General features: G+C 40.4%; 1 protein-coding gene across 1 annotated transcript in view; it reads right to left on the minus strand.

The window, feature by feature from the left end:
* Positions 1-11,008, minus strand: part of SKOR1 (SKI family transcriptional corepressor 1) — a 66,815-nt gene extending 55,807 nt beyond the window's left edge. Inside the window, exons 1-2 of the mRNA XM_077263249.1 lie at positions 10,734-11,008; positions 4,251-5,850 (exon numbers count right to left, since the gene is read on the minus strand). Coding sequence (XP_077119364.1) covers positions 4,251-5,840 — 1,590 coding nt within the window. The 5' untranslated portion in view covers positions 5,841-5,850; positions 10,734-11,008. The remainder of the gene's footprint in view (positions 1-4,250; positions 5,851-10,733) is intronic.
* Between the last annotated feature and the right edge of the window lie 4,387 nt (positions 11,009-15,395).

Raw genomic sequence — 15,395 nt, forward strand, 5'->3', positions numbered from 1 at the left:
TTCAAGACTGCACGAACGAGCCCCAATATCGGCAATCATAAGTATAGGGTGTGTGGGATGTTGGTCATTCCCCAACCTACAAAGATCATGCATGCTCGGGGGTCAGGAGTGATAGCTGTGGGCCGAACAAGTGTTCACCCTATAGCTGCCCCTCACGTGACGCTGGTGAGCACAGAACAAACAGCACAATCTATACATGACACATCGGTGGGGAGCTGCGGCCGATACAGCCTGTGCCCTAGTTATTGTGGCACTTTAGTAGGTAAAATGGAGTTTATCAGTTCATTGTAATGGAGAAATAACGTGTGTCCTGCGAGTACAATAAGTGTGGTGTACATGTATGTTATGTGTGTATGGTACGTGTGACGTATATCACGCTTGTGTGGTATATGTACTGGACTTTAATATCGTGTATATGGTATGTGTTCTATACATGTAGATCATGCGTGTATGGTATGTGTGTTCTATATGTATATCATGTATATATGTACACGTGTGTTGTATATGTATACCATGTACAGTATATATGTACGTATGTGTTGTATATGTATACCATGTATATATGTACGTATGTGTGTTGTATATGTATATCATGTACGTATGGTATGTGCTCTGCATATATATGAGTGTATGGTAAGTGTTTTACATGTATATTGATTATATGGAACGTGTGTTGCACATGAATATTATGTGTATGGTATGTGTGATGTACATATATATCATGTGTGAGTGATATGTGTTCAGTACATGTATATTGTGTCTATGACATGTGTGATGTACATGTATATTGTGTCTATGACATGTGTGATGTACATATATATCGTGTGTGGTATGTGTCTGTACATGCAGTATCGTGTGTATGGCATGTGTGATGTACATGTATGGTATGTGTGTATAGTATGTGTGCTTCACACTAATATGAGTAAGGCATGTGTGGTGTACATGTATATCATGTGTGTATGCCATGTGTGATGCACATGTATATCATGTGTGTACAGTCTGTATGCTGTAAATGTATATGTGGGTATGGTATGTGTATTGTACATGTATATTTAGTGTGTTGTACATGTATATCATCTATATGGTGTGTGAACTGTGCACGGATATTATGTGAGTATGCTGTACATGTATATGGCTGTATGGTAGGCATAATGCACATGTATATAATGTGTATGGTGTCTGTACTTTACATGTACATAATGTTTATGGTATGGGTGAAGTACATGTAAATCACATGTGTATTTTATGTGTAATGTACATGTATATTGTATGTGATGTACATGCATATCATGAGTGTATGGTATGTGTGCTGTACATGTATTGTGTGGGTATGGTATTTTTATTTTTTATGTATTTACTGTATATGTATATCATGAATGTATGGTATGAGTGTTGAACATGTATATTGACTGTATATTATAAATCCTGTGTATGTATATCATGGGTGTAAGGTATATGTGCTGTACACGTATATTGTATGCATGGTATATTTGCTGTGCATGTATATCATGTGTGTATGATAAGTGTTTTATACATAGATAGTATGTGTGCACAATACATGTGCTATAAATATACACTACATTATACCTATTTTTACTGATTTTGTATGTGAGATCTATTTGTATGTTAAATGTGCACATATTTGATGCAACTGAAATTTATATTGCCCTACATATCTGTTAAATATGTATACCCTAAGTGGCTGTCCTCTCTGTGCACTACACGTATCTTATATATGTATGTTTTATGTGCTCAATATTTATGTCCTACCTCATGTGCTCTACATTATAATTGCTTAGTATATTTTATCTTAAGTATGTTTGACATATATGCTCTATAAATACACTGTGTATATTTGTGTGCATTACATGTATGTTCTATTACTACAATCTATGGGCTCTACAGTATGGTCTATGCATATAATTCACTTGTACGTTTTATCAGTATTTTGTGTACTACATGGTATGTATTCTATATGTTCTACATATATATATATATATATATATATATATATATATATATATATATATATATATATATCGTAGTTTGTGTATATATTGTACCTGTAGCTTATCTGTACACATTTACACCCGTAGTTTATGTGTTTATATTACACCTGTAGTTTATGTGTATATATTACACCCGTAGTTTATGTGTATATATTACACCCGTTGTTTATGTGTATATATTACGCCTGTGGCTTACCTGTATGTATACACATTACACCCGAAGTTTGTGTTTACATACTATACCCATCATTTACGTGTACATATTACATCAGTAGTTTATGTGTGTGTATATGACACCCGTGGTTTATGTGTGTGTATATGACACCCGTGGTTTGTGTGTGTGTATATGGCACCCGTGCTTTATGTGTGTATCTGACACCCGTGGTTTATGTCTGTATCTGACACCCGTGGTTTATGTATGTATCTGACACCCGTGGTTTATGTCTGTATCTGACACCCGTGGTTTATGTCTGTATCTGACACCTGTGGTTTATGTGTGTATCTGACACCCGTGGTTTATGAGTACATATGACACCCGTGGTTTATGCGTGCATATGAAACTTGTGGTTTATGTGTGCATATGACACCCATACTTTGTGTGTCTATATTACACCCGTAGTATGTATGTGTATATATTATACCTGTAATTTTTGTGTGTATTACACCAGTGATATATTACACCCATGGTTTATGTGTATATATTACATTCGTAGTATGTGTGTGTATATAATACATCTGTAGTAGCTGTGTGTATATTTCACCCGTGGTTTGTGTGTATATATTACACCTGTAGTTTATATGTGTATAATACACCTGTGGTTTTTGTGTGTATATTATACACGTGGGTTTTGTGCATATATTACACCCGTGGGTTTTGTTTGTACATTACACCTGTAGTTAAGTGTATATGTTACATCCATAGTTTATCTGTGTACATTATACACATGGTTTATGTGTATATGTTACACCCATAGTTTATCTGTGTATATTACACCAGTGGTTTTTGTGTATATATTACACTGGTGGTTTTTGCGTGTATAATACACCCGTAGTTCATGTGTGTATATTACACCAGTAATATGTTACACCGGTGGTTTGTGTGTGAATATTATACTCGTAGTTGATCTGTGTATGTTACACCCATGGTATATTACACCGGTAGTTTATGTGTATATATTACACCCGTACTTTATTTGTGTATTTTACACCCATAGTTTATCTGTGTATATTACAAATGTGGTTTATGTGTATATGATACAGCCGTAGTTTAGCTGTGTATATTACACCCGTAGTTTATCTCTGTATATATAACACTTGTAGTTTATCTGTGTATATTACACCAGTGGTTTATATGTATATGTTACACCCATAGTTTATCTGTGTATGTTACACCTGTGGTTTATGTGTATATTTTACACACATAATCTGAGTATATTACACCCGTGGTTTTTGTGTACATTACACCCATAGTTTGTGTGTATATTACACTAGTGGCTTATGTGTATATGTTACACCTGTAGATTATCTGTGTATATTACACCCATAGTTTACGTGTGTATATTACACCCATATTTTATGTGTGTATATTGCATCAGTGGGTTGTGTGTGTATATTACACCAGAGGTCCTACACCTGTGGTTTGTGTGTATGTTGCACCCGCAGTTGATCTGTGTATATTACACCCGTGGTTTATGTGTATACATTACACCCATAGTTGATCTGTGTATATTACACCCGTGGTTTATGTGTATATGTTACACCTGTAGCTTGTGTGTATATTACACCCGTATTTATGTGTGTATATTATATTCGTGGGTTTTGTGTGTATATTACACCAGTGGTTTATTACACCTGTGGTTTTTGTGTATGTTACACCCGTAGTGGATCTGTGTATATTACACCCGTGGTTTATGTGTATATGTTACACCCGTAGTTCATCTGTGTATATTACACCCGTGGTTTATGTGTATATGTTACACCCGTAGTTTATTTGTGTATATGTTACACCCGTAGTTTGTGTACTTTACACCTGTGGTTTATGTGTATATATTACACCTGTAGTTTTTCTGTGTGTATTACAAGGGTAGTATATTACACGTGTAGTTTATGTGTATATAATACACCCATAGTTTATCTGTGTATTAATTACACCAGTGGTTTATATGTATATGTTACACCCATAGTCTATCTCTGTATATTACACCCGTGGCTTCTGCGCACCTTCCTGGCCCCGCTCCTCACCTGGTAGCCGCCGGGGCTCCTCGGACTGTCCGCCCTCGGGCTTTGCTCCCTCCTGTCCTCGGTGTCCCGGGCTGATGCCGGGGAGGAGGCGCTGGAGCACGGCCCCGGGACTACGCTGGCTCCTCGGTCCTCCTCGGGGAAGCGGCTGGACTCCACGTCTACTTCTGGTTCGTCCGCAGTGTCGGGGCCGGGAGAGGCGGAGCGGTAGCTGGAGGTGTCGCTCAGCAGGTCGGGGGAGCTGTACCCCGGCGGCCGGCTGGGCCCGTACACCTCCCGGCTGCCGTATAACTTGGCCAGACTCTCCGCAGCCTTCACCACCGGCCTGAAGGCGGAGATGTAGCGGAGCTTTCTGGGCGTGAGCGGCTCCCCGGGCCTCCCCTCATCCCCGGAGCGCTCTTCCTCCCGGTTGGCAGACTGCTCCTCCTGGGCTTCTCCGCTGCTCTCCGGCTCCTCCGCCTCCCCCGCGGTCTTGGCCGACGCCTGCTGCTGGGACAAGGCTGGGTAAGAGGGGACTGGCAGGGCCCCTGCTGCCGGCCAGAAGACAGGGAAGGGCGGGTATACGGAGTCCTTGGAGGCCGGGGCGGCCGGCCAGAAGACGCCGGGCAGCGCCCCCTTGTCCCCCAGGCCGCTGTCATCCTTCTTGGCGCACAGACCGAAGGCCGGGAAGCCATAGGGGGGCGGCGGGAAGAGCGGCGGCGTCATCTTGTGCAGCACCCCGGAGAAGCCCTTGCTGGGCACCGGGATGAGCGGGAAGCTGCGAGCTACCTGCTCCTCGTCCCCGCGCAGGCTCTTGGCTGGTGGCGGAGGCGGTGGTGGCGGCGGCCGGAGCTCCAGGTGCTGGCGGGCAGAGCTGCTGCTGGACGCCGGGGAGGGGAAGGCTCTCTTGCGGGTGCCGCCGTTGAACATGGCCTTGACGTCCTCCCAGGAGTGCGCCAGGTCGTCGGAGGCGGTGGGGTCGCTGAGCCGCAGGTGCCGCCTCCAGCTGTTGAAGTTGGCGGCGTCGGGCTGGGTGTACTTAGAGTCCGGGGCGCGGTGCGAGTGGAAGATGAACTTGTTGGGGGAGAAGTAGAGGCCGCAGTAGCCGCACTTGATGCACTTGGCCCGGGAGCTGTTGTAGCGGGCGGGGATGAAGCTGCCCCGGCAGCCCCAGGCGCACTCGTGCACCACATCGAAGGCGAAGTTCTCGGGCAGCTTGGGCGGGCGGTGCTCCCCCAGGAACGACTTGCACAGGCGCTCGGCCTCCCGCTTAGTGATCATCCCGCAGCGGCGGGACGAGATGGGCATGGCCCCCGCCCGGCGCAGGATCTCCAGCTGCACCGGGGTGCACTGCACGCACGTGATGCCCAGCGCCACCCGCCGGTTGTGGATCTCGTTGTAGCTGTAGCTCTTCAGCAGAGTGTTGGAGATCTGCGCCAGGCACAGGCGCTCCTGGCCGTCTATCACCAGCGACACGATGGGCACCCCGTACAGCGACGTCTCCCCCACCTGGTTGGGCTTCAGGGGCGGGAAGGGCTGGGGGTCCGGGCCCGCCGGGGGCTTCGTGCTGCTGGGCGAGGAGCCGGGCTCCCTCTGGCCGCTCATCCCCTCCATGGCGTCTGCCCTGCAAGATACAACGGGGGGCGACAGTCATCAGCACAAAGGCGACCCGTGTGTACATCTGTAACAGCCAAATATATGTATATATATATATATGTGTGTGTGTGTACAGGACCCACCATGCGTGTGCTGTACATATATATCAATCACCAGGCACATGTGCTGCACACAAAAAATAATATATACTACATATATAGTTCGGTAGATATACAGCTGGATGGATAGACTATCTGGGATATGTAATAGAAAACAATTCCCTGGCTAATGCCACATTGTCTAAACTCATTAACGTATATATGTAAATAGACATATATAGTTGTAAGTATGTATGTATATATATATATATATATATATATATATATATATATATATATATATTTGTGTGTGTGTATATATATATAATTAAACATATATATTTGTATGTAAATATTTGTATTTATTTATGTCTCTCTATATGTAATAATGATTCTGTGAATATATGAATATATAGTACATAGACCATCTCTATACTATGACATGTCAATAATACTGACAATTTGCAGATGCTACAATGTTGCGCGTTTTGTTTTCTCTCCATAAGTAAATATTTTTAATATTTTTCGTCACTTTTTGTAATGTAAGAGGAAAACAGAAACATGTTGTTGGTGGTTCTCAGCCTGTGAAGGGCCAATGATAAGTTCTTCTTTGCCCAGCGCAGTAATAGGGTCAGTGTGATTCTTCTAGTTTCTATCACTGCTACTAGTAATATTACATTGTTATTTCTTAGAGCAGAAGATTTCGTTTAATTACGCCACAGTCAGTGGAATTTTCATATTTCCACATATTCTATACGAAAATAACATTATTTGTGCGAATATGATTCCGGTTTTCCCATATATTCCAGTGTAATATAACTAATTTATTATGTTACATTTCTATTATATTGCAGTTGCATTATCATAACGATAGCTATAATAAATAGCGGTGCAGGAGTAGTCTTTCTATTATTCTGAATCAATTATAATGATGTCGGAAGGAAAAAGTGAAAGTTCAGTATTTGGTCAGTATTTTACATCAGTATTAGTAATCCTAAACCAGGAGGGGGTGATAAATACAGAAGTGGTGCATATGTTTCTGTTATACTTTTCCTCTGATTGTCCCACTCCTGGTTTTGACTTACAAATACTGATGTCAAATACTGACCGAATCCTGCTAGTGTGACTGTGTCCTAATTGGCAGAGTGGGCTGTTACGTGTGTTTTGTGGTCCACACACCGATATTAGACGGTCAGCGCGGTATCATTGAGTTGTGGAGTGTCAGCTCCCGGGGTCAGGACCAATCCCACTATTCCCGGCCGGTGTTTCTCGGATCTTCTGGCCCCCGTCTGATGCACAGAACAGACCGGATGCGTTACTATAAATAATAAATGGCTGTAGGAGACAGTGCAGACCTGGGCAGATTATAGTCCCTGCCTTATACTGTGTGGGTGCTGCTGGGAGACATTCCTGGATGAATCAGCACACAATGGACCCGATGTGACAGTGTGGAGCAGGTGCAGGAGGCTGGACAGGGGGTCCGAGCTCCTCACTGAGGGCACACAGGTGGCGGAGGGTCCTGAGCACTCTGCTGGAGACGGATCCGGCTAGTCGGGGAGATCTGCGTGCCACCGATCCGGAGACATGGCCGACCGTACAACCGATGGCACCCTGCATAGTATATCAGTCCCTCCACCATCTCCGAGAGGAGCAGAGAACCCAGGAACTGACAATATGAATGATCCCAACAAGCCAACGTGTGTCCAATGTCAGCAAGTCTCCGCTTCCTACATTTATATATATTTCATGTCTCAAATATGTGACATGTAACCTCCTATATGTTGGGTGGGAACTGTGAATTTATTTTGTGTCCTGTTTGTTTACTAACTTTTGTATATATAGTTTATGCTGTGTAGGATGTAATAATCTGTTGTATTTAGGATATATATATATTATGCATGCAAAAAAAATAATAATTATGTGCCATTGACATATGCATTATAAATAACCTGATGTTTTAAATCATGTCTCGTAAAGTAAAGAATGTGCATAATAATATTGTGTGTGTGTAACAAAAGTTCTATTTTGTGTGCATATGACAAGGTAGTGTGTTGTGTGTTCTTTTGGGTAGTGTATGTGTATATAATATTATCTATATATTATCAGATAAGTTGTATATGTATATAATATTCTCATATATATATTATCAAGTATGTTGTGTGTATATAATATTTTTCTGTGTATGATCAGGTGTGTTGTATGTATATAATATTATCATCTATATATTATCAGGTGTGTTGTGTGTATATAATATTATCATCTATATATTATCAGTTAAATTGTGTGTGTATATATAATATTCTCATCTATGTATGATCAGATAAGTTGTGTGTGTGTATATATAATATTCTCATCTGTATATGATCAGGTATGTTGTGTGTATATAATATTCTAATCTTTATATTATCAGATAAGTTGTGTGTATATAATATTCTCATCCATATATTATCAAGAATGTTGTGTGTACATAATATCCTCCTGTGTAAGATCAGGTGTGCTGTGTATATAATATTCTCATGGATGTATGATCAGGTGTGTGTATAATATTCTCGTGTGTATGATTAGGTGTGCTGTGTATATAATATTCTCATGGATGTAGATCAGGTGTGCTGTGTATATAATATTCTCATGGATGTAGATCAGGTGTGCTGTGTATATAATATTCTCATGGATGTATGATCAGGTGTGTGTATAATATTCTCGTGTGTATGATCAGGTGTGTGTATAATATTCTCGTGTGTAAGATCAGGTGTGCTGTGTATATAATATTCTCATGGATGTAGATCAGGTGTGCTGTGTATATAATATTCTCATGGATGTATGATCAGGTGTGTGTATAATATTCTCGTGTGTATGATTAGGTGTGCTGTGTATATAATATTCTCATGGATGTAGATCAGGTGTGCTGTGTATATAATATTCTCATGGATGTAGATCAGGTGTGCTGTGTATATAATATTCTCATGGATGTAGATCAGGTGTGCTGTGTATATAATATTCTCATGGATGTATGATCAGGTGTGTGTATAATATTCTCGTGTGTATGATCAGGTGTGTGTATAATATTCTCGTGTGTAAGATCAGGTGTGCTGTGTATATAATATTCTCATGGATGTAGATCAGGTGTGCTGTGTATATAATATTCTCATGGATGTATGATCAGGTGTGTGTATAATATTCTCGTGTGTATGATTAGGTGTGCTGTGTATATAATATTCTCATGGATGTAGATCAGGTGTGTGTATAATATTCTCGTGTGTATGATTAGGTGTGCTGTGTATACAATAATTCAGTGTCTTTTATATATAATATAGTGCAGTTGTGTGCGGGTTTCTTGTTTTAGTTGGTGAGCACCAGTTCTGTCTGTGAATTTTTATTGTAAGACTTTTCAAAGTAGCAATAAATGTTATATAGTGTTGTTTTTTTTTTAAATGGAAAAGGTCCTTACAGAATCTAATTTATTATGTGTTTGTATATTTATTGATTGATCCCTTCATTTATTCGGCTTGCAAATTGATGAAGTATCATATTAATTACAGGCAGAATAAAAATAATGACTACAACACATTTAGGGCTAAACACAGTATATTCATTCCTTGTCCAGTCAGTTTGGATCAACCGTATAAAAATAGTGTGAGCCTTATCGTGGTGGGATACAGATTTATGTACAAACTAGCAGTAACCTTTCTGATTACACAGGACTATCCTCCGAGTTCTGCACCTTCCTCTCCGTTCTCTCTGAGCTGATTGCTGGGATCACTTCACTACTCATTAGTACAGATCCATCATACATGTCCTGTGCATTACACAGCAAACAGTCCAGCATCTTCCTTCCAGGACTACAGCTGTCTCCTTTCTGTATCCCCTGGCATTGTACTTACACAACCCAGTGTAGGGGCAGAGCCTTCATCACTGACAACACTAGGACCATGTGTGGTGTCCTGTCCAGCCACACAAAACTACCAGCTAAATGTGAATTATTCCAGCACCAGAGCTGCTCCAAATGTTCTCTCCTGCCATGTCCCAAAATATTATCTATCTAATTTGTCTGTCTAATCTATCTAATTTATCCATCCATTCATCTATCCAAATACTGCATAATAGAATGTACTGTAATATGCATACATTTTATTTTGATATTACCACCCTTATATGATTTATATATTTACTATATATTTAATATATTATATATACTTAAATTTTTGTGTGTGTTTATTATTCAGCTTTGAAATAGAAGCCAATGTTTATCTGTATCTTAGTTTTGAAGCAGGAGACTATAAGCAGACAGCAATTTAGTGTCCACACGTGTAAATATTCGTGCATTACTGTCACGGTGGAGCATTTCGTGTGACTCCTCATGCTCCCGTACATCTTTATTTTCTCCCTCCTAATAATCCTTTTTGTGCTTTTCCTAATCCAGCTCTCGGTCTTTGGGTAAAGTCCTGACATTGGCTAATCCTGGAGCAGCTTAGTTTATTTAACTGTACCAATTGTACGAGCCGTGCACTGGGAAGCGGCTTATCCTAAAGAGATCACCTAATGAAGGGGATTGCGGTGTAATTACACAGAATAATAAGATGAGGAGCAGCACTCGCTAAAATTGGGGTGTCCTCTGTCTACCCTATTTATGGGGGGGGGCATCACATTTAAAATGGAGTTAGTGATCTCTGGAAATATATTGATGACGATATTTTGTCTGGTTGCACGATAAATAGATAGATAGATAGATAGATAGATAGATAGATAGATAGATAGATAGATAGATAGATAGATGCATAGATAACAGATAACATAGAAGCTGTGTGTTACTCACCCTCGTGTACTGTGGGCTGCTGCTGTCTCCTCCAGGTTAGACGCTTGCTCTTCCACTGCACCCTACCTATGGGCTCAGGGGGTGGCAGGACATGGAGGCTGAGGCTGGCACCATGGGCTCGGGGTCCACACAAGCTCTGAGGATGCGGCTGATCCGAGTGCTCCCAATGATCCAGTGACAGCTACAATAATAGGGAGGCGACTCCACTTAGCGCTGACATGTTCCCTTTAACCCTTTGTGCACCGCACTGGCTGGTGGGCTCCTTCCTCCCAGAGAGTGAGCTGTGCAGAAGACACCAGAGGTAAGTGGGGGGATTACTCTTCACCTGTGAGTGTTTATTATTATTACTACTAGCAGATACCACCCTCCTCCTCCTCCTCCCCTCCTCCTCCCACTACCTCCTCTCTGCTGTTCTGTGTGTGTGTGTGTGTGGGGGGGGGACCCTTTAAATCTGATGTGTGAGAAAAGTGTAATCATGAAGATGATAATTATTACTAATTAATTGCTGGATAAACATAAGAGGATTCGATCCATTTCCCAGGATCTCTCCCAGAGTTTAGCAGTGAGGGAAATTAGTTTCATATTTAAGAGTGGCAGCTAGAAAGTGGAGCCTGGTGGCACATTGTAACAGTAGCTTCAGCAGAAGGCAGCTCTAGACTCTCGGGGTCTTTTATATTAAGGGGCAGCTTAGTGAAGCTGTAATAAACCACAGCTAAATCATATCTATACTCCCAGCGTATTGTGGTGAGCTGATCATACATGGTGCTGCATGCAGAATCCCACACGCACAATTTCCTCATGTTCTGTCTCTTAGATTTATCAGATTGTCTGAGGGATGCGACACTAACCTCATGTATAACCAGCAGCACAATACTCCAGAGGAAAGGGTGTGCTCCATGAAGAATAAAAGCTGCAATGGTTGTAAAGTGGCAGGAGCTGTCTAGAGACAATAAGTATATAATATATTACATTATTACACTGTGTCTGTGCAAGTAACTCATCGAACATGTCATATCATAATTTATATTATCTCACTGGTATCTATTTAATTTCTATATCTCTCTCTTATCTATCTTCTTATCTAATCCATATATCACATCAATGGGCTAAACAAACCACTCTATTTGCCACATTTTCTGTAGTGCTGCCTCTAGTTGTTGCTATCATCTATCTATCTATCTATCTATCTATCTATCTATCTATCTATCTATCATCTATAATCTATCATGTATCTATTTAGCATCACATACCTATTCACTTGTTTACTACCTTATGTATCTATTTGTATACTTATTTCTCTTTCGTTCTCTAGCATATATACCACAATCTACATAGTTATATTGCTTGGCTGTGATCTATATGATGCCCATTTCCTAAGCTGGGCTGATAACAGATATCCAGCCTTGCCATGTGTGATTCTCTATACATATCTGGCAGATATTTACTTATTGTCTTCTAGTTGTAGCATTGTGTTCTATATGATTTCCCCCCAGTCATCACTGCCTGTCCAGCTTCAGTTGCCCCCCAGGCGTTTTATACAACACTGTGGCATTAACAGCTCTTAATGGACACGTTAATTAAACTGTAATTAATCATACTGTCCGGAGTAAATGCGAACAATTACACTAATCAAACACAAGTTAATATCGGTCACAGCATAGCCCCGGGCCACACTGCTGCTGCCTCTCTAGCCCCAACAAGAATAGCAATGATAATAATAATAGCAGAGACCGGGGCCCTGAAGCCCGAGCAGAATGAGGAGATGCTATAAAGCTCAGAACAATTAGATATTGTAGGGTTAAGGAAATGATAGTATAATGTGTCGTGTAATAAAATGTTATAGCCCTGTGTACAATAACTGCATGGTTTGATACAGTATGTAATGGCAGTACTTTGCAAGAATATACTATTGTATTATATGGTAAAACACAGTTTATTTATTTATCTATCTATAATTTATCTGTCTATCTATAGCAGAAAAAGAAGTCGCACTCCAAACAGCAAAAAATGTCTGTCTGTCTGTCTATCTATCTATCTATCTATCTATCTATCTATCTATCTATCCATTATCTATCTATCTATCTATCTATCTATCTATCTATCTATCTATCTATCTATCTATCTATCCCATATCTATCTATTTTCTATCTATCTATTTTCTATCTATTTATCTATCTATCTATCTATCTAGTTATCTATCTATCTAGTTATCTATCATCTATCTATCTATCTATCTATCTATCTATCTATCTATCTATCTATCTATCTATATCTCTATTCATTAATTGGTTGGGCAATACATGTTATAGCTAACATCTGCTTGTTTTCACAGCCTAATGCTAATAATTGGATATGTCGTCTGAAAAGTACTAGCAGTCACTGGATACTGTAGAATTCTCTCCATTATAAGCGGTATTTATTATTGCAGTGTGCACGTTTACACTATGGCATTATTAATAGGTAAGTGCAGCCGGAGTTTGGGCTGGTTTGCAGCCCTCGGTGTTTTCTGGGTTACACCAGGGGGGAGGCCGGGGGTCACAGGAGGGGCCGTGTCCTCTGCAGACTGTCACATACACCCAACCTGGATGCAACATTTATAGGAAGGGATAATGGTGAACTTGATAGTGATCTTGTGCTCAGGTTACAGAGCAGCCGCCCGGCGTCCTCCGTCCTCCCCGTCATTACAATGTTATTCTGTAATTATGCCTGTGCTGTCAATTATTCAGGGAGTGTGTGAGGCTTGTGTCAGGCTGGTGACAGGAGGCTGGAGCCTCAGCCCTGCTCCTCACACCTCACAGGTCTGTAATTAGACTTCAGCCTCCTCTCTCCTCACTTTCTCCTGTGTCACCTGTCTGTGCCCTATACCATGGCCCCACCAGTGTATAATGTGTGTGTGTGTGCGTGTGTGTGTGTGTGTGTGTGTATATATATATATATATATATATATATATATATATATATATATATATATATATATATATATATATATATATAGTGTAACCGTGCCAGGCTCGTGCAGATCCTAATGGCCAGGACTCACATTACTGGTGCCCCCTATATTAATTGTGAGAGCTGGGTGATTGCATCAAAGTCTGTGCTGGACACTGCAGAACTAATGTCCCCTCATGTCTTGTCCCTATGGACGTATGGCTCACACAGCTCTGAAGTCGCCAGCCTTGTCCCCAGACCTTACACACATTGCTGCAGGAGCCTAGCTGCACCTGGTGCTTTATATTCACATACATGGCTGCTACAATAATATATAATGAATAATGGGGGAAGGTTCTGTATGTGATCACCACTTAGGTAATGGTGTCACCTAAGGCCTCATCCAGAAGATACATTAATAAAAACACATTCACTAACTGCATGGGGATTACAGCACAGCATACTAAAATAAATAAGTATATATATATATATATATATATATATATATATATATATATATATATATATATCAGCGATCCACATAACACTCTATGTGCTATTAATAGTTTACCGTTACTTAGTTATGATGATGATGATGATGATGATCAGACTTTTTAAGAATAATAACAATTAATATTAATAAAACAATTACAGCCTCTAGATCTGTTTCCCATTGTCGTTGATTCCCGGTTCTGATATCAATAACCTCAGTAATACAATATGTAGACACATCTCCCTCCAGATTCCCAGCACTGTCAGCTCTCACGACTTTAAGAAAACTTCAGCTCAGTTTTTTTCTTTGTCTGTTCTATTCCAGGAAGTCCCGAGCTTTACATATCACTGCCAGCAATCATGTCTATTTTACATCCAGCAAATCCTAATTACATGATCGTCCCATAATAATAATCACAGCAATCAGATGTTTACAGTAGATATCTGAGCTGTAAAAATGAATCTATTAAACCTCTGTGTTCTGTAATTTATACTATTGGAAATAAGCTGCCTAATAATTATGTTTAATCATTATTGTATGTTATCATTACTGATGATTACTTTATAGTTTTATCATGATATTTTTGTATTTATCTATTTTTATTTTCTTATTTTCTATTTATAATGTAATTTATTAAGTTTTGTTACCTTTGTTTCCTGATATTTAGCTAATATGAAAACATATTTATATGGCCGAATGCCAGGGGAAAAGTATAACTAACATTAAGGTATTTGTGTTCTTCTTTAGATGCAGGTTGGAGCTTCCTGACATTTTTTGCACAATATTCAGTGATGGGTATCTGATGAGGACCTTGTGAGATCGCATGCATTATTATTATCATCATCAGTAATGATGTGGTTGGGATGCCAGTGTCCTGCTGTCCTGTGCTGGGGCCCCTGCACACACAGGGGAGGCCTGTCAGCGGCTTTACATGGGGCTGCCACTTGTCACATGCTGCCGTCTCCCGTCTCCTAGCAGTGGAATGAAGTGGAGTGTGCTCCTCGCCTGATAATTAGCTTTCATTTACATAATTAGTACAGTATAAAGAGTAGTGGGGATAATCACAAGGTAAAGACGGATTTTGCTTACTGTGTAAACACGAAGTCGGAATGAAAAAGCAGCTGTAATTACAACATTGCCTCGTGTTCAGACAGGGCCTAATTGTAATGAATTTCTAATTAACATTCAATGATTAGTAACAGGCACCGGGCTGTAAATGTGTCTGTATATGTGCAGCAGTA

This window comes from Ranitomeya variabilis, chromosome 5 (genome assembly GCF_051348905.1).
Source record: "Ranitomeya variabilis isolate aRanVar5 chromosome 5, aRanVar5.hap1, whole genome shotgun sequence".
NCBI classification, from domain to species: Eukaryota; Metazoa; Chordata; class Amphibia; order Anura; family Dendrobatidae; genus Ranitomeya; species Ranitomeya variabilis.